This window comes from Pseudonaja textilis, chromosome 1, assembly GCF_049901715.1.
Source record: "Pseudonaja textilis isolate UNSWEBS1 chromosome 1, rPseTex1.2, whole genome shotgun sequence".
In the NCBI taxonomy this organism is placed as follows: domain Eukaryota; kingdom Metazoa; phylum Chordata; class Lepidosauria; order Squamata; family Elapidae; genus Pseudonaja; species Pseudonaja textilis.
The window spans coordinates 289237991-289258333 of record NC_141990.1 but is presented as its reverse complement, the minus strand read 5'-3'; the positions used below and the strand labels follow the sequence as shown (position 1 = coordinate 289258333).

Genomic DNA, 20343 nt, shown 5'->3' with positions numbered 1-20343 from the left:
GCACTTTCCACACTAAAAGAACATGCTGTTATTTTGAGTACTGAGGGGAAGAAAATGTCAGTCTTTGAAACTACAGAACTAACCTGGAGAAAAATAGTGTTTTCATGCAACAAATAAGTTATAGGTGAGCATTTTAGGTAACTTGTGTGAGAAACATAGACAAATAATGCAGTAAGGCTCTTGTGTTCAAGGTGTCCATTCATATGTCATGCCAAGCCACCAAAAGTGTTCTTTTAGGCTTAGCGGATTTTGTAATCTAGTTGATTATAAATCACAATTTATGCTTTAGAGATATATATGAGCCCACTGTAATTTATTCAATTACAATAAAATAGGCATGGATTAATATGATGCCTGAACCCAGCCACTGTCTACACTATGGAACACGAAAGCCAGAGATATATTTATATGGTTGCACATAAAAGACTCTGGCCTCAGTCTCTTGCATCTGTTAATTCTACTCTTGCATCTGTTAATTATCAGGGGTAGAGGATCCCTGGGCTGTGACCTGGTTGCAACTGGGCTGCGGAAGTGGCAGGCGAGCTCACGCTTTTCTCATTCATTTTGGAGCTGATAAAAATTTTTTTATGGAAAACTCTACCCTTTAACTGGGCAGGAAATTGACTATATAACAACTGATAAAAATAGTAATTTCATGTTCCATCAGACTGATGTACTAAGTCATCCTCTTCTGTTATGAAGTAATCTTAAAATTATTTTGTATCTCCTCTGTCCCTGGTGGATCTATAGCATCCGTCTTCTTACCACTTGAATCCAAACTTCCTATCTATTACTCCACCAACTAGAATATGACAGACAGAAGTAGGTTGATATATCTTCCTTGTTAAAAGAGGAGGGAAATCTCATTCTTTGTGCTTTTCTTGGTAAGAGTTTAAAGTGAATGCACTATGCTATTTATCAGAATTAGAACAAGAAAGGGTATCATACAAAAAGCTGCTTGCCTAAACTTGCTTTCGCTTGGAGCTTTTAATAAAAGATGGATAGCATCTTCTGTATGCTTTTCTTTTGTTCCTGTCATTCTATTCCTGGAAAATAACTGTTTCTAGAAATAGTCTTAACAGTAATGGATTTTTAAGGATCCCAGACATAAAAACAGCTGAATAGTTTGAAGAGGCACACTTAATGTTTTTTGACCCACAGGTCTGTGGAAATATCTAGCTGGTCATATACTGATGGAGCATATACTGATGGAATGAATCTCTTTTTTTATAGAATTTTTTTTTACACAAACATATATAAACAAAACATAAAACATAAAACCATCTTTCAGTTACATATAGTGTTGGTTGATACAAATCTCTTGTGCATGATCTCCATAATCTTTCCCCTCTAGTTTATATAAATTCTCATATTATCAATCAAATATATATCTGTATATTATTGTCATTGTTAATCATTTATTTGACTATTACTAACATTCCATCATTTTATGTGAGCTATTCATCATTTTAACTTAGCTTTCATTATAACATTCATTAATCAATTCAATAATAATATATCCTTAATTTATTTTCTCTCTACAATTCTATTATACTTGTATTAAATAATCTTATAAAATATTTCATTTCCCTGTTTTTTTGTCTAACCGTTGAGAAAATAAATCCCATATCTTATAAAATTGTTTATCTTCTTGCTTTCTAATTTCAAATGTCAATTTACTCATTTCTGCACACTCCATTATTTTCTAATAAGTTCCTCCTCCACTGGAATTTTCTCATTTTTCCAGTTTTTAGCAAATACAATTCTAGCCGCTGTTAATACATTCACAATCAAGTATATCAATTCTCTACTGTATATTTCAGGTATAATATCCATTGAAAATATCTCTGGTTTTAAATCAATGTGTTTTTTTGTCATTTTTTCCAACCATGTATGGATATGATGCAATGAATCTCTTGTGCACACTTATCTTTGATAAGATTCTATTAGGGTGCAGATATTAAATTATATAAGTAAATGAAATAAGTCAACATAGTTGGCAGCATGTCTCTAAAGAATGGCTATAGATTTAACATCTTAAAAGGCCACAACTTCTCATGTAGTAGGCATATTCATTTAAGGATTATTTGTTATTATGGTTGTTAGCAATTTCTGGGCTCAGAGGCAATTTGTCTCCAGTACCAATAACTTGGGATCCAAAATGTAGAATCTCAGAGCCTTCAGGTTCTTGAGGAAGTATTCTGGAAGCATCTACTTTGACAGCATAGAAAATAGATGACTTTTAGTCTGGTTTGATTTAGCAAGGTTTTCTTCAGGTTGTTGCTGCTCTTAAGATCTCTGGTGTTTTTGGAATTGTTGTCTTACTCATAGTCAGAATTTCTAAAATAATACTGATGTCCCTGCGACAGAACTAGATTACATGGGATTCTGATACTGATTCAGACTTGATAAGGGGAGATTTGACAATGTCTCCTTAATTTCCTCAACTCATACTATGTTTTTAGGGAGCGCTACTCCTCTACTTTTTATTCCTATAGCCTATTCCTGGCCAAATAATAGTTACACTGTAAGGAAATATATCAATTATAGTACTGAAACCCTAGAGTCAAAATTTACGATGTCAGGTTAACAAAACTTCAGATTATATTTCTATAAAATCCCCAAGTAAATATTTAAAATACTACAAATGATGGTTCAAACAAACACCAACAACACAGTTATAATGCCAATAAAAATATTCCAAGCAAATCAACAGCAATACTTATCCCTGAGATATTTGTGTAAGAATATGCTTCAACTATGAACTGGGCTAAAACCTACTAAAGTGTCTCTTACACAAACACAACATATTTTCAAGATGTCATTTTGTGAATAATAAAGGAGAAGTTTTCTAGACATGGTTAAAATAATCTATTTTGTAGCCAGCACAATGTGGTTAGAAGGAAGCTTATTTCCTATTTGTTCCTCATCTTATGAATTCTCATCAGTTCTGCTCTTCACCAACCCCTCCCTCTTTGAAACAGTTTGCTGCCCACGCAGCCTGCAATAGCTGTGATATTGTTTTGGTTGTATATTCTGTAGCTTATTATAATTATATTGAAGTGTTTGTGCAATTGAGATGCACTTGTTCCCAGGAATGGGATATTTTGCTTTCTGTGTTTTGGTTAGTTCAAGGTCACCTATATAAATGTGAAGGTGTTATACACGTTCATAGGCATAAGTAGTTGGTGTGTATCCATATTTTAAAAGTAGAAACCTTTACAAGAAATATTTCTTATTTCCTTACATTATGGATTAGATTGTATCCAAAATAGAAAGATTATGAAAACTCTTATCGGAAAACATAAAAGTATAGAAACATGCATTTGAACAGATAATCTAAGCTGTTCTCTTTAGTAGAATCATAATAACTGTTTACCTAGATGAGCAGTATAATCATATAAGGAAAATATTTGCATTGGAAGTTTAAAGGAAGGCCCTGGGCCCTCCAAAGGACAACTCTAGTGAAGCTAGTAAATGTCATCCTCAGATTTCATAAATAAGGCCAACAGATTTTTATCCTGTGGATCAGTATTTCAGTATTTTCCAGGCTTTTCCTCTCTAGACAGAAATTCTTGACACTAAGTTGTCCTAGGACCTAGGTTGACTGAGAATCTCCATAGACATTTGGCACTAGGCACTATCTTCATAACCTGTTCCATTTATGATAGATTCATTTTTATTTTTAAACACAGAGCTTATGTTTAATCATCAAAGACCCTAACAGCACAATTTTATATACATTCAGGCAGGGTACATTCAGGCAGATTTGCATTTAATAGTGCTGTGTGTGTTTGTGTGCATGTGTATCTTCGAGTCAGAGGCAACTGACTTGGAAAAGTCCCTGTACTTTTCTTGTAAATATTTCATATTGATTTGCCATTGCCTGTTTTCTATGGCTGAGGCAGAGTGACTGGCCTCAGGTCACCCAGCTGGCTTCATTCCTAAGGTAAAATTAGAACTCACAGTCTCCCAGACTCTAGCCTGATGCTTTAACTACTATATCAAACTGACGCTTACTTTGTATTATGTAGATAAAAGATTAAAGACAATATAAGATCAAAAATGAACTTTTAATTTAGAGTTTCAGGGATTACTTGATTATCTCCTGTCATGTTGGTGTTGACTCTTAACAACCACATAGATAGGTTTTCTCCGTAAAGAATCTTTTGATCGGTGTAAAATGAATTAATCAGTTCACAAATACTTGAACATTGCAGTTTCAGAAATATTGAGAATGCTACTGGATATTGTGCAGCATTGTAGGTCAACCAAAAAGTACTTTCTAATGCAACCCTCATGTGTTTTTCAAATCCTGATTTCTTTGATAATTGGTCAGAGGTTCCTCAATGAGAAGAAATACCTGAAACATAGCTTGAGCAAAACTGTTCCCTTTCCCTTTATGGAAATTGCACCATTAAAGAAAAGAAGGCATTAAAGAGGGTGGTGAAAAACCCCCAACGCATTATAGGGATCCCAATTCCTGCCATTGTGGACATTCAGAGAAAACGATGTCTGCGAAAAGCCCACAGCATCGTTAAAGACTCCTCCCACCCAACCCATAAACTGTTTACCCTTCTTCCATCTGGAAAGAAGTTCTCCTTACTGAACTCCTCAACTCATCTACCCCCCCACACACACTGATATTTCCCCTGATAATACATAATATATCTTGTATAAACTCTCTGTTCATTATACTTATATTCAATATGTTCATAAACACTCTGTATAGTTGTATATATTCCTTCCATAGATATATATTCTGTATATCAATATATAGTTATATATTTTGTATATCTGTATATATGTATGTATGTATGTATGTATGTATGTGTATGTATGTATGTATGTATGTATGTATGTATGTGCCATATATAAAAGGCACTACAGATAAAATTAGCAAGATCCTCCAAAAACACAACATCAAAACAGCATTCTGCACAAACAGAAAAATATCCACCATCCTAAGAAACCCCAAAGACAAAATCGAATTAGAAAACCAAGGAGTATACGAAATCCCCTGCACTGCCTGCCCTACCACATACATTGGACAAACTAACAGAAGAATAAGTGCACGCATTGAAGAACATAAGAACTCAATCAAAAAAGAAGAAACGACCTCTTCCCTGGTCCAACACCTCAAAGCCACAGGACATGAAATTGATTTTAAAAATACCAGAACTATCGCCAAAACCGAACACTTCAACAGCAGAATAATCAGAGAAGCCATAGAGATAGAAAAACGCCCACACAGCATGAACAAACGAGATGACACCTCCCGCCTTCCAGCCATTTGGAAACCCGCCCTCATGAACAGACAGTACCTAACATGAAGAGGACACCAGACCCACACCCATGAGAGCCACACAAGATGCCACCACCACACTTCCATATAGAAAACAGACTCCCACCCATTCAGAAAATGAGACACGACCATGGACCAGAAGCTGCACTGCAGCTGCATCACTACCCACTTCAAACCCCTCTGAGCCATACATGAAGCAAACCGACACCCACTATGAAGATGCAGCAGGACCACGAACTAGAAGCCAAACAGCAAGATCACAACTCACCAGCTCAAATCCCCAGCAACTAAGACTAATCTGAGCACAACCAAGCCCCCACCTGAACAGAACACGCCTCCAACCAATCAGAACACGGCTAACCCCCAACCAATCAGAACACAGTCAAACCCCTACCAATGAGAACACACCCCACCCAATCAGAACACAGCCAAGCCCCACCCAATCAAGTCCCACCCCCACTGGCAGTTAAAAGGAGGAAGCAGCTGCAATCTCACATTACTCTGAGAAGTACAGAGCCGGAGACAGAAGCCTGAAGATGATGAATGAGACTTCATCGAAACGTTGCCTAGATACTTCGAATCTTACGCGGGAGAAAACCCGAACAACCAAAGATCCACATACAAATACCCGCGAGAACCTCAGAAAACAAATATATATATATATATATATATATATCTGTATATCTATATCTGTATATCTATATCTATCTATCTATCTATCTATATCTGTATATCTATATCTATCTATCTATCTATCTATCTATCTATCTATCTATCTATCTATCTATCTATCTACTTCATTGCTGTTTTTGCACTTCTGGTTAGATGCTAACTGCATTTCGTTGCCTGTGTTCATGTGCAGTGACAATAAAGTTGAATCTAATCTAATCTAATCTAATCTAATCTAATCCCTTTCCCACAGCAAATAGTGGTGAAAGCTGAGTGTATTCTAAACCAGTGAGGATTCTTAATTCAAAAAGAAATTGTGATGAGGCCCATCATTGCCTGGTGTGGGTACATTGTTAGCTGCTTCAGTTCTTTGAGTGCAGTTGAGAATTTAAGAAAGATGAAGATTAGTTTTGTTTCTGATAGAGCAAGTTAATGAAAATAGCAAAAGAAGATAAAAAAATATCCAAACTATCTACTTCACAGGTGTCAAACTCGCCGCCTCACATTGCCATCACGTGATGTTTCATAGCATTTTTCCCATTTGTAGAGCTGGGGTGGGCGTGGCTACTTAGTCTTACGGATGAGCTGTAGTCAAATGTTTATACATTCTCTCCTCATTCAGTGACTACATTCCATTCCAATATTTTGGTCACTAAGCAAAATGGTCATGAGGTGATCATGTGACTGAAAAAGACATTGTGAATATCATTGGTTGCTGTTCTTGCATTCAGCCTCCCTCAGTTTTTTTTCCTTTTTCTTTTATCCCTTTGCAGGACAGAGATTGCTTAAAGAAGCTCTCTCTACCTGAACTGCTTTTCTCTACAGTACAGAGCAAACTCAACTCTGTGACCTTAATTGCTAGACTAGAACCTTCCTGATGACTGCACAGCTGCCGGAAACTTACCAGACTTTAATCAGTTTCACACTGAAGGCTTTTGTTGTCAGGTGCAAGAAATTTGAAAGGGAATGTGCACATTGGTCAGAAAATTGTTGTTTTTAAATTACTGTTTATTACTGTCAAATATGTGAATGGTCACTAAATGAGATAGTTATTAAACAAAGAGTGACTATATTTCTTTTATGTGGATTTAAATAGCTGATAACATTCTAAAGCAAAAAGAGAGTGGTTGAGGTTTTCCAATCATAACCCACAGGAAATGGGTACATATATAACTGGAATGCACAGATTTTTTAGAAATCCAAGAATCCATATTCATGTTCATGCAAAATGATGAGACAGTAAGAAAAATTGGAGCTTGGTGCAGGTCTGAAAAACTTACACTTACAAAGAACTTGAATATAGAGCCATTATATAAAAAACTATACTTAACATTCTTTTATAAGACCCAATATGCTGACGCTATAAAACCGCTTAGAGAGGGCTGTGAAGCACTATAAAGTAGTATATGTCTAAGTGCTATTGCTATTGCTATAAGCTTATGCACATTCCTGTGCAACACCTCTAGGGAATTATAGAGATCTTTAAAGAGATAGACATAGAAATAGAGACATACCTACGCAAATACATATACACACTGCCATATTTATCTATCTACTATTCCTAAGAGGTCTGTAAGAGGCGTGCATAGGTACACCATCGTGCCTATCGTCCCTGTCCTATTGTCCCCATTTATTTGTACCTATTTCCTGTATTCTTACTCATGTTTATACTTATACCTATTATCTTGTAAGCGATTGACAAATCAAATAAATAAATAAAATAAATAAATAATTTTTAATAGCATATATAACATGGAAAGCTTTGTAATGGCCTGGTTATTATATGTGGCAATATTTGACCATATAAATGACCTTTTCTCTGGCAAAAAAAAATGTTCATGCAGTAAATATATTGAATTTTAATATTAAAGACATGTTAAGTAATATTAACAATTAATATTAAACTATTTTAATCAGAAAGTCAATAATTTTTTAATACAGTTTAGTTTTATGGCATCATCTTCTGGTCACTCTATTCATTTTTATTTAACAAAATTCATGGTACTGAAGACCACATGGTTCAAAATTCTCATGCAGCTACTACAGTAGTTTTTCTTTGCTTTTTTTGTTTATTTTATTTAGAATTATTTTCTGACTACCCTTCAGAGAATGGTAGATATCCAGTATTATAGCTACACTGTTGATCAATAATCTAGTTCTTAAATTAAGTTGTTTGCAGTAAAGAAGAACTTGCTATCATTTACTCTGGAAAATCCAGTGTTAAAATATTTCATGAAGTATTGAGATCAAGATAAAAATTGTTCACCTTCATGGTACCATGAATGTTGTTTTTGAGAGAGTACAACCTCAGTATTTAGTCTAATTTAGAACATAGAGAACAGAGTTGGAAGGGGCCTTGGAGGTCTTCTACTCCAACCCCCTGCTCAAGTAGGAGACCCTTTACCCTTCATGGCAAACCTATGGCACACATGCTGGAAGTGGCATGGAAAGACATCTCTCCAGGCATGCCAGCCATGACCTGTTGCTCTTCCGGGTTCCGATGCATGCATGTGTGCCAGCCAGCTGGTCTTTGCGCATGCGGGAGCGCCAGAAACCGGAAGAGCAGGTGGTCTTCGTGCAAGTATGCACGTTAGAAACTGGAAAACCAGCTTCAGTTTGTGGCACTCCTACACAGTGCGCCAAAAAGCTGCTCTTCCAGTTTCCGGTGCACGCGCACTCCTGTTTCAGCACTCAGTGCCGAAAAGGTTTGCCACCACTACCTATACCATTTCAGACAGATAGCTATCCAGTCTCTTCTTAAAAGCCTCCAGTGATGAAGCACTCATAATTTCTGGAGGCAAGCCATTCCAGTGGTTTTGTAGGATCAGATATTTTAGATTTGAGGATATGCTAAAGGCAAATGCTCATACCTGTTCAGCCTTTCACATGGTTTCTTGATTTCAGTCAAGTATTTATATACAAAGAATAAAATGCTTTACTACTTTATGCTCTACCATTTGTTGTTGTTGATCAATAAACTTCACTCCAGTCCTACATATTCTGTGGTGATAAGATCTAACTATTATGTCTACAGGAATTGTTATTTTGGTATACATTTATATATCAAAATATATGCATCTATCTCTTTAACAGAAGCAGATGGAAAAGTAGAATTTGTCTAGAAATATAAAAAGAATCTTACCTGCAACAAGGCAGAGGATCTATTTAATACATCATCCTGTTTCCCATATTCCTCTTCTATAGGAAACCCACAAGTAGAACAGAATAGTTTTCTGCTATTGTTCCTCGGCAATCAATGCTGCTGTTCCTGGAGGTAGCCTTGAGCTCTTAGAGAAAGGCTGGATGTAAGTGCAAAAGAACAGTAACACATAAAAGGATGTTACTCACTGTAGGCAGAACATTTTGCACTTCAGGCTGTCATAGTGAAGAAGAAAAAATCTACACCATTTCTCTGTAATAGCAGTCTGATAATATCTTTTCTGACTAAAAAAAAAGCTTCTTAAAAGTGTTTGTGACTGGAACTCACTTTATCAGGTGTATAAACTAGAGTCTTTCTGTTTTCAGAATGTCCTGTGGCTTAGATTCTCTAGCTTTTACGTTGTCTTTATGAGAGACAGGAGTCTGTTTTTCCACTACCCATCTATATTTCCATCCTAAAACTGGTTTTTGACATTGCAATAAATATGCATTTATACAGATGTGATGACATGAAATGTTATCTTTAATAAAATATCTGATCTATTTTAAACATACATAAGAGCTAGAACACCTACGAGGAGAAAAGACCTTATACAATGGTCATCCTTAAAACTGTCTGCTCTTATTTTCTGTAAAAGAAATATAATATCTGTTAGTTATTTAATAGATATTTATAGATTCTACAAGTTTACTTAAAGATATTTAAACAATACAAGAAAAGTGATTTTGAGAAGGGTAGTTTTATTTCTGCTAAGATTTTATTAATGGCTTCTATATAAATGAGATAAAAGGGACCATAATATAACCTGTTCCTCCCACAAAACCTTATGAGCCTACTGGAATATCTTCATTCCTTCATTACCATGTAATCAATATGTGTATAATAAAAATATCTTAGTCATTGTGTAGTAATGATATTCTTTTTTCCTTCTGTCAGACAATTCTTCATCTCTTCTTGAAGATGAGGAGCTAGGTATGGAGGCCAGCATCTGGCAGCTGAACAACACATCTATTAATGGCCATGATGAAAGTGCAACCACAGCCCGTTTCCCCAGCTGGGTGACTTTTGATGACAATGAAGTTAATTCCACTTCTCCAATAACTACATCTCCTGTGAAAGAAGAATCGTCACCATTATCAGAAGGAACAACAACAGCAACCACACAGGTCATAGATGTGAACACTAGCACCCCTTTATCCTTTAAAAAAAGGGAACGCCCCAAGAGCACCTTGAGTGATTTTTCTAAAGTTCAGAAGCTAGATCTTTCTTCCATCACCTTGGTGCCATCAGCTGGTGGAACACCGCCCTGGAGTGCTACTAATCCTTTCCTAGATGTATCACTAAAAGATGTTCAACCTTCTCCTATCAATCCATTCAGTTCTTTCTTTGAGGAAAGGGATAGACATACCCAAGGCAATTCTCTATCTGGAAACTCTAGTAAAAAACAAAGAGATTCTCTTCTTATCCTTCATCAGGAATCTGATTCCATTAGCTTCAATGAGCCAAGTACACACCTCAGACATAGAGATGCTATTGAGCAACTCAAGCAGCTTCATATTGGTGATCCAGATCAGCTGAACATCCTCAGTCTGCCAGATGATGACCCTACAATCTCCAGTGAGCTCTATAATACCTTGTCCACTTTGGGGCCACCTCAGCAAAAAGATGGCTGGCCAATGATGCTGAGGATACCAGAAAAGAAGAATATAATGTCTTCTAGACACTGGGGTCCAATATATGTCAAACTGAAAGACAGAAGATACGTGCAGCTCTTCTATGAAAAGGGACTGGAAAAGCCTTTTAAGGAAATCAAGCTTGAAATAAATCATGAGGTTTCAGAGCCCAAGCTTCAAAATTATGATGAAAATGGAAGGATACACAGTGTAAGAATAGACCGTATTACTTACAAAGAAAAAAAGAAATACCAACCAAAGCCAGCTGTTTCTCACATAGCAGAAAAGGAACAGGTTATTAAGCTAGGCACCACCAATTATAATGATTTTCTTAGCTTTATCAGAGCTGTTCAGGATTCATTGATGGATTTGCCTGCTTCCTCAACAGATTTAAGTACAGTAGGACTTAATTACCAAGAGCAAGAAATCACTGTTGATGTAAAGGATGAATTCTATGGAATTTTGGCCAAAGGAGACAACAGGATCTTGCAGCATAATGTATTGACACGAGTACATGTGCTCAGCTTTCTTTCTGGACTGGCAGAGTGTAGACTGGGCCTCAATGACATTCTTATTAAAGGGAATGAAATTGTTTTGCGGCAGGACATCATGCCTACCACCACTACCAAGTGGATTCAATTGAATGATTGCCATTTCCATTCATGTGTGGATGAAGAGGCATTTGCCAGTGCTCGTGTCATTATGTTTAACCCTTTGGATGCTTGCCGATTTGAACTGATGCGCTTTAGGAGTGTCTTTTCTGAGAAGACCATGCCTTTTACTTTAAGGGTTACGGCTAGTGTCAATGGTGCTGAGGTGGAGCTTCAGAGCTGGCTGATGATGTCACCAGGATTCTCATCCAACAGAGATCCTCTAAGTCAAGTCCCCTGTGAAAATGTGATGATTCGTTATCCTGTGCCGCATAAGTGGGTGAAAAACTTCCGGAGAGATAGTGTCCTTGGGGAGAAGTCCTTGAAAGCAAAGGTGAACAAAACTGCTAGCTTTGGATCTACCAGCGTGTCTGGCTCCGAGCCAGCAATGAGAGTAACACTAGGAACTGCCAAATACGAGCATGCTTTCAATTCCATTGTGTGGAGGATAAATCGCCTGCCTGATAAAAATTCTGGTGGGTACTGTGGCATGAATTAGATTAGCTTGTAAGAAAGGCATGTTAGTATAGTTTCTCGGTATCGTATTCAAAAATTCAAATCAGTTCTTGTATGAAATGGAAGTTGTTCCATTTTCTGAAAGTATGACTATGTAGCAGTAACAACAACTACAACAATAATTTCATCATCTGTATATGGTGTTTCTCCAAAAATAAGACCCAACTGGAAAATAAGCCTTAGCATGATTTTTTAAGATGCTTGTAATATAAACCCTACACTCCCAAATAATCCCCAGTTAAGATTGTCAGCCAGATGAACACATTTAGTACCGCATTTCCCTAAAAAAATAAGACCTAACTGGAAAATAAGTCCTAATGCAGCTTTTGGAGCAAAAATTAAAATATAAGACCTGGTCTTATTTTTGAGGAAACACGGTAGTACCTCAACTTTCTTTCAATAAATATGCTTTGGGGTGGAGAGAGAGTGTAACTAACCCCTCATTGCAACTCATAAAGTGGCTATATCATCAAGCATTTGATCATATAGTAGACTCCTTGTCCAACAGCCAAATAGTTTTCAACTTCCACAAGGATAATATCAGGAGAAAGATAACAAAGGACCTGGTAATGTATCGATGCAATATTTTTCAGGTTGCTAACTATTTTTATTTTGTCTAATATGAAACTTTTCCCTTATTTAGTTTCAATCACTAAGCAGGCCTCCTTCAGAATTTTATTTCTTGTGGCAAATCTCACATGACTTATTAGCTGTAAAAAAAAACAAGAAGCTGTAACACATTGAGCCTTCTGAAGATGTAATTGATAATCTGCCAGGAAAACCAGTACTTTCTGAATTGAAACTTCAGTGAAAGGCACCAGCCAACCTTTCTCACATGTAAAGTAGCTCAGCATGTGTGAGATTTCAGAGTTGTTCTTTTGTTCTGAATCTTTAGGAAATCATTTTTCACCTAAAATTTTACCTAATATACTCTGTTCTCAACTGAAACTGAGGAACAGAACTCCTGGAATTTTAGTACTAACAGAATTTTAAAATTAGTTTTAACTCTTCTCTAATGTTGGGAACAACTACCATATCTTTCCTCAGCAGTTTGGCTTCATGAGAGGAATTTCAGAGAATGCTGATAACTGCCTGACTACAGTACAGCACCATCTTGTCTGGACATGCCTGATCTCCTGGCATGTTACAAGCAAGGCTCTACTGAGAGCAGAGTCAGTTCCTTTCTGTTCCATCAGCTTTGTTGCTGTAACATACGAAAAGATAAGACTGCTTGTCTCAAGCAATTGAAGCTTTAGTATGTTTTTCAACTGAAAGCCCATGACCATCTTCTGTAAAATTGGACAGTGAATAGGAAATTTATTAAATAAATTATATTATAAATTTATAAACCACCCAGAATCATCTTGTAGGGGAGATGAGTGTCATAGAAATTTAATAAGTAAATAAATTGAAATATCTCTACAGCACAGTAATTCTAGCCCATTGTTGACACTGAATCACAGTTAGCTCTAGTTAACAGATTAAAAACCATTAACAGAATGATTTTTCTCATACTGAAAAGCATTCCTGTTTGTGTCAGACAAGAAACACATATGAAATAAAGTCAGGGATAATCAAATGAATAGCAGCAGAGATTATCAGGTAATAGAGGAGTGGTATAAAAAAGGAAGACAAAATCTTCCATAATTTGTTCCAGAGTTGATATATTTTGAGGAAGTTTGTCAAAACAATACTGGAAGTGCTAAAAAGTATTTCATGGAATTGAAAGTTTTAGAAATGCATCTAGTTAAGATCTCAGAAATTGAAAAGGATTGGTCATAGAATTTGAGCTCCTCTATTCTACATGGAGATCTCTTCTGATTCCAGAAATCTTTTGAGTCCAGTCACGTATCTTTGTACTTTTTATATAATCCAAAGTCTTAACAAAAATAAAAATTAAAAATTAAAAGTATTTTCTAAATTACTTGCTTACATATTTATAATATTAATTATTTAAGTCCAGAGGCTGGGTTACTCCACCAACTTACAGACTGGATTCCCATATGATTCTAAACAAATAAAATCAATGAACCAATAAAAGTATGAAACCAACATTATCTTTTGCATGAACATTGTAGTATGAAGCCAACGTTATCCTTTGCATGAACACTGTAGAACTGTTGCATATAAATGATTGGGCCATTGTAATCAATGGATGTTCATATGACCTTGGCATAATTACATTTTACTTCTCACTTGGGCCTTGGTAAACTGATTTTGTGATGCACAGAAATAACTATTGTCCATTCTGGACACAAGGCAAGTGCGCAGCTGTCTTTTGTTGTGTTTGAGAAACAGCTGTTATGATGTCATAACTCTGAACTTTTTAAAAAAAGTTACGTTGGGCCAGTTTGAAGTTGTAAGATCAAAACAGATAAGCTGAATTCCTCTGAAAAGTATTGCTCTTTGCAGTATTGTTCCAACAGCAGCTTGATAAGTTCTGATGTGTGCTTCTCCATAAACAATTTGTTGATGCTGGCTGATAAATAACGGGCCTTGTTTATAGGCTGTGAGAAATCTCTGTCCCAACTGCGTATGATTCATTGCTTCAGTACAAAAGGGTGTTTTTAGTTAGACAGCATCAGGCAGAATAAAGAATGTTGAGAAAATATTGATTCATGGAATGTTTTGCTGCTAGCCTGAAAACAGGCCAGCACATATTGAATAAGAATAGAGTACAGCTTTGGGACTGTACACTGTAGAAAATCAACATTTAATCAAACATCCCTTTCTCAATGTGTACTGTGTGAAAATTGCTGAAGTTTTAAAATAAATCCCTTGCAAAGTATTGTATAGATTATACACATGCACATGCCAGCAAGCAGGCTTTGTTTTTGTGTCACACTGACTTCCACTTATCTTTGGTTTGAGGCTTTGGGTATTGCTTGAACTTAGCCAGAATGGCTTGTAACTGTGATTTATGATACATGTGTTTTGATGTTCAAGACAATTGTAGCCTATTAAGTAATTCATAGATAAACAAACCATGATTTTTGTTGCAGTTTTCAATCCCAGTTGCAGAGAAAGACAGAAAAAGACACTCTTAAATTAGGCAACTTTCCCCAAATAATGCCGCAAACATAGTGAACAATTTTGATTCCATATTGCTAGTGTCCTCCAGAAGACTGGATGATCTTTGCTTCTCAGACATTCTTTACTCCTCCTCTAGATGATGGTGAGACTCTGGAGACGTCTTTTAAGCTACCAAAAAATTAATAATACCCTGATTCTGCTTCTAAAGTAGAAATTAACAATCTTATTGTTATTGAATGGCATTCAGGATAATTTGACACTGCATATCACTCATCTGTTGGCTGAAGCAAGTTGTGAGCAGGTCAAAAGCCAAAGACAACTAGGATACATCATTTTCCCATTCTATCAGCCCCTTTGTCCTTTATTCTCTCTTCTCTTTTGACACTCTCATGTGTCTCTTTCTATCCAGAAAACTTCTGAACAGATTGACAGTTCATGCCAGGAATCTAAACTGATTGCTGACACAGAACTTTTGATATTAGAAAAGGATACGACTGCCCTTCCATATTTTAAGCAAACATCTACATAATTTATACTAAGGAATACCACAATGTCAAAGAAAAAAAAAAGAAACCTTCCATGTACATATATGCATTAGCTATCATAGTTAATTTCAGCTTGGTAGTATGCATCATTTCATTGGTATCTTACATCAGCGGTCCCCAACCTTTGCAGCTTGGTGGCCCGGCTAGGGGGCAAGAGGGGAACTGGTTTGTGTGAGCAGCAGGCTGGCACGCATGCACACAGTAACCCCACCACACACACACATACAATTCCCTGCCACTCATGCAAGTAGAATTGCATAGGTGCATGCGCTCCAGCCAGCCACTTGCATGCCCCAATTCCTAGTGGGCCACATCCCAGGGATTGGGGACCTCTGTCTTACATGAAAGGCAAAATAATATAAACCATGATTTATAGCCATGAGAATACTCAAAAGGTGATCTTGATGTATGGCATCTGTACCATTTTTGTCTCTAGTATGTGTAACAGCAATCACGCCAAAGCTGAAAACTCTTCACAAAGGAATAACATGGGATTATTCCTATATCACAGAGAGAGAGATTGGGGCTCCGATCATGGCTGCACAAGATCATTTGGCAAGATTTGAATGAGAGACAAGTACAGAATTCACATATTTAAGCAGAAAGTTACTAGTTTTAGTATTACTGAGGTTCCTGCCATTGGTGATTTTTGTGATATTGCAAGAAGGCACACTTAGATTCAGGTATTTGGGACAAAAGTTTGACCAACCATGTTCCATACTCCTGTATTTGCTGTTTAATCCAATGTATCACAATGTTGCTTTAGAACAGGGGTGTCAAACTCGATTTCATTGAAGGCCGCATCAGGATTGTATTTTACCTCGGAGGGACAGAGTGGATATGCCCAGAGTGGGTGTGGTCAGGGGTGCCTGCGGTCGCCCGAGCCCTCTGCCAGAGAAAACAGGCTCCTGAGCTCCGTTTTCGGCTGCAACGGCCTCCTGTAAGTAACCCTCTGCCAATGAAAACAGAGCTCAAGAGGGCTGTGTGCAGCCTACCCGAGTTCTGTTTTTGCTGGCAGAGGCACTGCAGGCCAGTCTTTCGCCGTTTCCAGGGTGGCCCTGTGGGCCAGATCTAATCACCCCATGGGCCAGATCTGGCCCCCAGGCCTTGAGTTTGACACCCCTGCTTTAGAATTTATATTCTCTCAGCCTAATTATATGTTTATAAAATTACATGAGAAAACAATTCCGAATGGGAGCAAATTAGTCATCTGGAGTTCACAGCAAGAAGAGCAGCTGACAAATACATTTAGTAAAAAAAGGGGGGGGGCGGGGAGTTAAGTAAATTTATTTCTTCTTTTTGATGTTAGCTTTTCATTAAAAAATACCTCAATATCTTCTTATGAACAATTTCTGTAATAAATCATAACCTTTGTTTGCACCTTACACAAATGTATACCGAAGATTTGCAGCCCAATTAAATCATGCATTTGTTCTTAACTTTTCATAAGACAGTACATGGTTCAAAGTGATTATCAGTGGTCATCAGCCAAGAACTATGAGTTGTGCTTATTTCTCTCTGTATCATACCTCAATCTATATTTTAAAAGAAACTGGGCTTTCCTTACTGCCTTGGGATTGAGCATTTTAAAAGACCATGCTTGTATGCATTGGATTATTCTTTTCTAAATTAACATGTAGAACTGTTAATACCATGCATCAGCCTTAACTATGGTACTGTTGTATATGATGTCAAGTGATAATTCTGCATGAAAGAAGAGACAAGCAGACTTTAGCCATCATTAGCTGACAGTTTTTCAAGTATTTTTTCCCAGATTCATTGTGATGTACAGTAATTGCAAGGAATGCCAGAAGGACTCTTCCAAGAGTTGTGTAGCAATACTAAAATGTGTGGGCAGTATGGCTTTCCAACTCCCTTCAGTTATCTAATTTTGACAGTGATGATGAATTGTAAGGATTATAGGAGCTGTAGTTGTTTAGACATGTTCTAGAATTAGAATATGTGATATTAGTAATATTCTAGTGAAGCTTTATTTAATGCCTGTGTGTCTTGTCAAGTTTGATTTTAAAAAATAAGTTGAGTGTCTCCATATTTTATGTCAGAAATGCTGACCTCAGAATTTTAACATAATCATTTGAATAATCCAGTGGCTTTCTTTTGGTATTTGTCATCCTTTTTCTTCTAAGATTCCATGTTGGTGTTCTCAGTTGCTGTATTCTTTCCTTTCTGTTTAGCTGCAGGTCATCCTCATTGTTTCTTTTGCCACTTGGAACTTGGCTCAGACCGGGAAGTGCCTTCTCATTTTGTCCGCTATGTGGATGTAGACTTTGATATGCCAGCAAGTTCAGCATCCAAGGCTGCTGTTCGATCCATCTCTGTGGAAGGCAAGACTGATGTGAGGAAGTGGGTGAATTATGCAGCACATTACAGTTATAAGGTAGGGTTGAATAACCGATAACCACCCATTCACCTACACCCACACCCACACTTTTGGTTTTCTTCCAAAGCTGGCGTTGCTTACTGGAGCTTCTGGGTTTGTTTATTTTTGCATTCAGATAACTTTTGATAGCATGCCTTCTACAGAAACACTAATGTATGAATACTCAGATCCTCTATGCTATCTGATGTATCTTGCCTGCAGTACTTTAATGGATTAAAACAATCTCCAGCTTTTTGGCAGAATATATGAGGCCCCAGGCTCAGAACCTGACATCTCAAATTATATGAGCTCATATAATAAAAATCAGAAGCTTTTTTTTTCCTGAGCCACAGAAGAATCACATTTAATTACAATGGGACAAAGGTTTGTGCATTACTTAGCTTTTTAATATGGTCTTTTAAATTACCATATCATAGAATGGGAAGGGACCTTAGGGGCCATCCTATTTGTTAGAACAGAATTATTCACTCCCATGAGTTATAACACTCTATGCAGAGCCATATTTGGAGACATGTACAGCATATAGCATTATTTGGGAAAGGCCCTATTCTCCTGTCCAACTAGACATGGCTCCTGCTTAATCCATTAATCCTCCTACTTGCTTGTTTGGATTTGTTTTGGACTTGCCACAGTGTTTAGCATGTTTGTGCTTGATCTGATCATCCTTCTGCTTTATCAAACATCCTTACTTTTTTCTTTCCTTATTAAAAAATATTTCTTAATATTCCTTCAGTTCTGCTTCAAAATTTCCTAGAGTTATTTTTTTTCCTCAAAACACCTTGTCCTTCTTTCTAATTTACTTTTCTTTAGTTAAATTTCAGTTTTTAACCTTAAAATTTTCTCTGTACTTATTGATTTCTTTTTTTGCCCAAACCTCCTCCTTGAATATTTTGCTAGATCTTTTATTGTTTTACAGGTAACTTAGAACTCTATTAGTTTAAAGCCCCTCCCCCTTTCCCCCAAGTCACTTCTTTTGTTTCTACCAATTGTTTCTTTCAAGCATCTGGGCAGAGGACAATAGCTCACTATAGGACAAAAGTACATTTCCTTGGCCTATACAACGCCATTCTTTTCTTGAGCCTTTACCCTTCTCCTAATCACTTCTGTGGCAACTTCCCTGAGGAATCTTGCTGCCCTTCTCCCAGCCTTCCTATATTTTGCTCAACTGTTTTCCATCTCTTCCTTTCTTTTTCATAACAAATGGTTAAGGAAAATTACAAGATTGCCTCCCCTGTCAATTTTACCTGGAATTCCTAGGCATTCAGTTTGATAGTTAAACTCAATAAAACTATTAGATAAAAACAAACTATTTTACAACTATATAAAAGCAGCTATAATAGGAGGATAAAGAGCTCACCAAAAGGGCTATCACACAGCAGCCATCTTAAACCATCTTAAACAGTCACACCTATATAAGTGGTACCAGCACATAGAGAAATAAAGAGTCTCAGGAACACAACATATTTCAAGAGTGTTTCAGTTCAATTCTCCTGGTAAAATTTACTCTGCTAGAAAGGTTGATAGTCAGCTGATTAGTGGCAGTCTTGCCTAAATGCACTCATATTTTCAACTTAAATCTCCCTTCTTCAGCTCACCATTTCATATTCTTTCTTCTAGGAATACCTTTTAGGTCTTGAATTACTTAAACTGCTTGGGCTTTGTCTCTTTGGGTCTTTTTCTCTCTTTCTCTCCAATTGCCATTAGGAAGTTTCAATGAACAACAGGCTCATCTCTGAGCAATGGCTCTCCTCCAGCTATTTCTCAATTGTCCCTATTTAATACTGTTCAGCTCTACTTCCCTATTTCCAAAAAAGTGCTTTTCTGTGTACTTTAGGTCATGCATTCCTGTGGAAGAAGCTAACCCATGGCTTAAGAGCCGTAGTGGCACAGTGGTTAGAATGCAGTACTGTAGGCTAACTTCCTGCTAGCTCCAAGAGTTTGATTTTGAATGGCTCAAGATTGAGTCAGTCTTCCATCCCTCCAAGGTTGGTAAAATGAGGACCCAAATTGTTAGGGGCAATATACTGACTTTGTAAACCACTTAGAGAGGGCTGTAAAGCACTATGAAGCTGTATATACAAACAGTCTAAATCCTGTTACTATTGCTATTGATGAGAGGTAGGTTGATGTGCTAATCACATCTATGTAAGTGGTACCATGCACAGGCGGGCTATGTGTTAGTCATAGCCATTCAAATGTTTTTTAAAGTCTCTTGGTTTTGGGATATTACATCTGTTGTACTGCTTACATCTTTCCCATTTGTAAAATGGTAGAATGGCTCACATTTATAGATATGAAGTATGCATACTTTCATGTCTACGTAGACCTTGCTATTTAGACTTAGATTTAGAATAACTTTATTGTCAAATTGCCCCTTCTTTACTGTTTAAC

The 20343-nt window shown here is 36.9% G+C and overlaps 1 protein-coding gene across 1 annotated transcript in view; it reads left to right on the top strand.

The window, feature by feature from the left end:
- STON2 (stonin 2) overlaps positions 1 to 20343 on the top strand; it is an 84060-nt gene that overhangs the window by 56939 nt on the left and 6778 nt on the right. The window contains exons 5-6 of the mRNA XM_026712672.2: positions 10071 to 11933; positions 17747 to 17949. Of these exons, the coding sequence (XP_026568457.2) occupies positions 10071 to 11933; positions 17747 to 17949 (2066 nt within the window). The remainder of the gene's footprint in view (positions 1 to 10070; positions 11934 to 17746; positions 17950 to 20343) is intronic.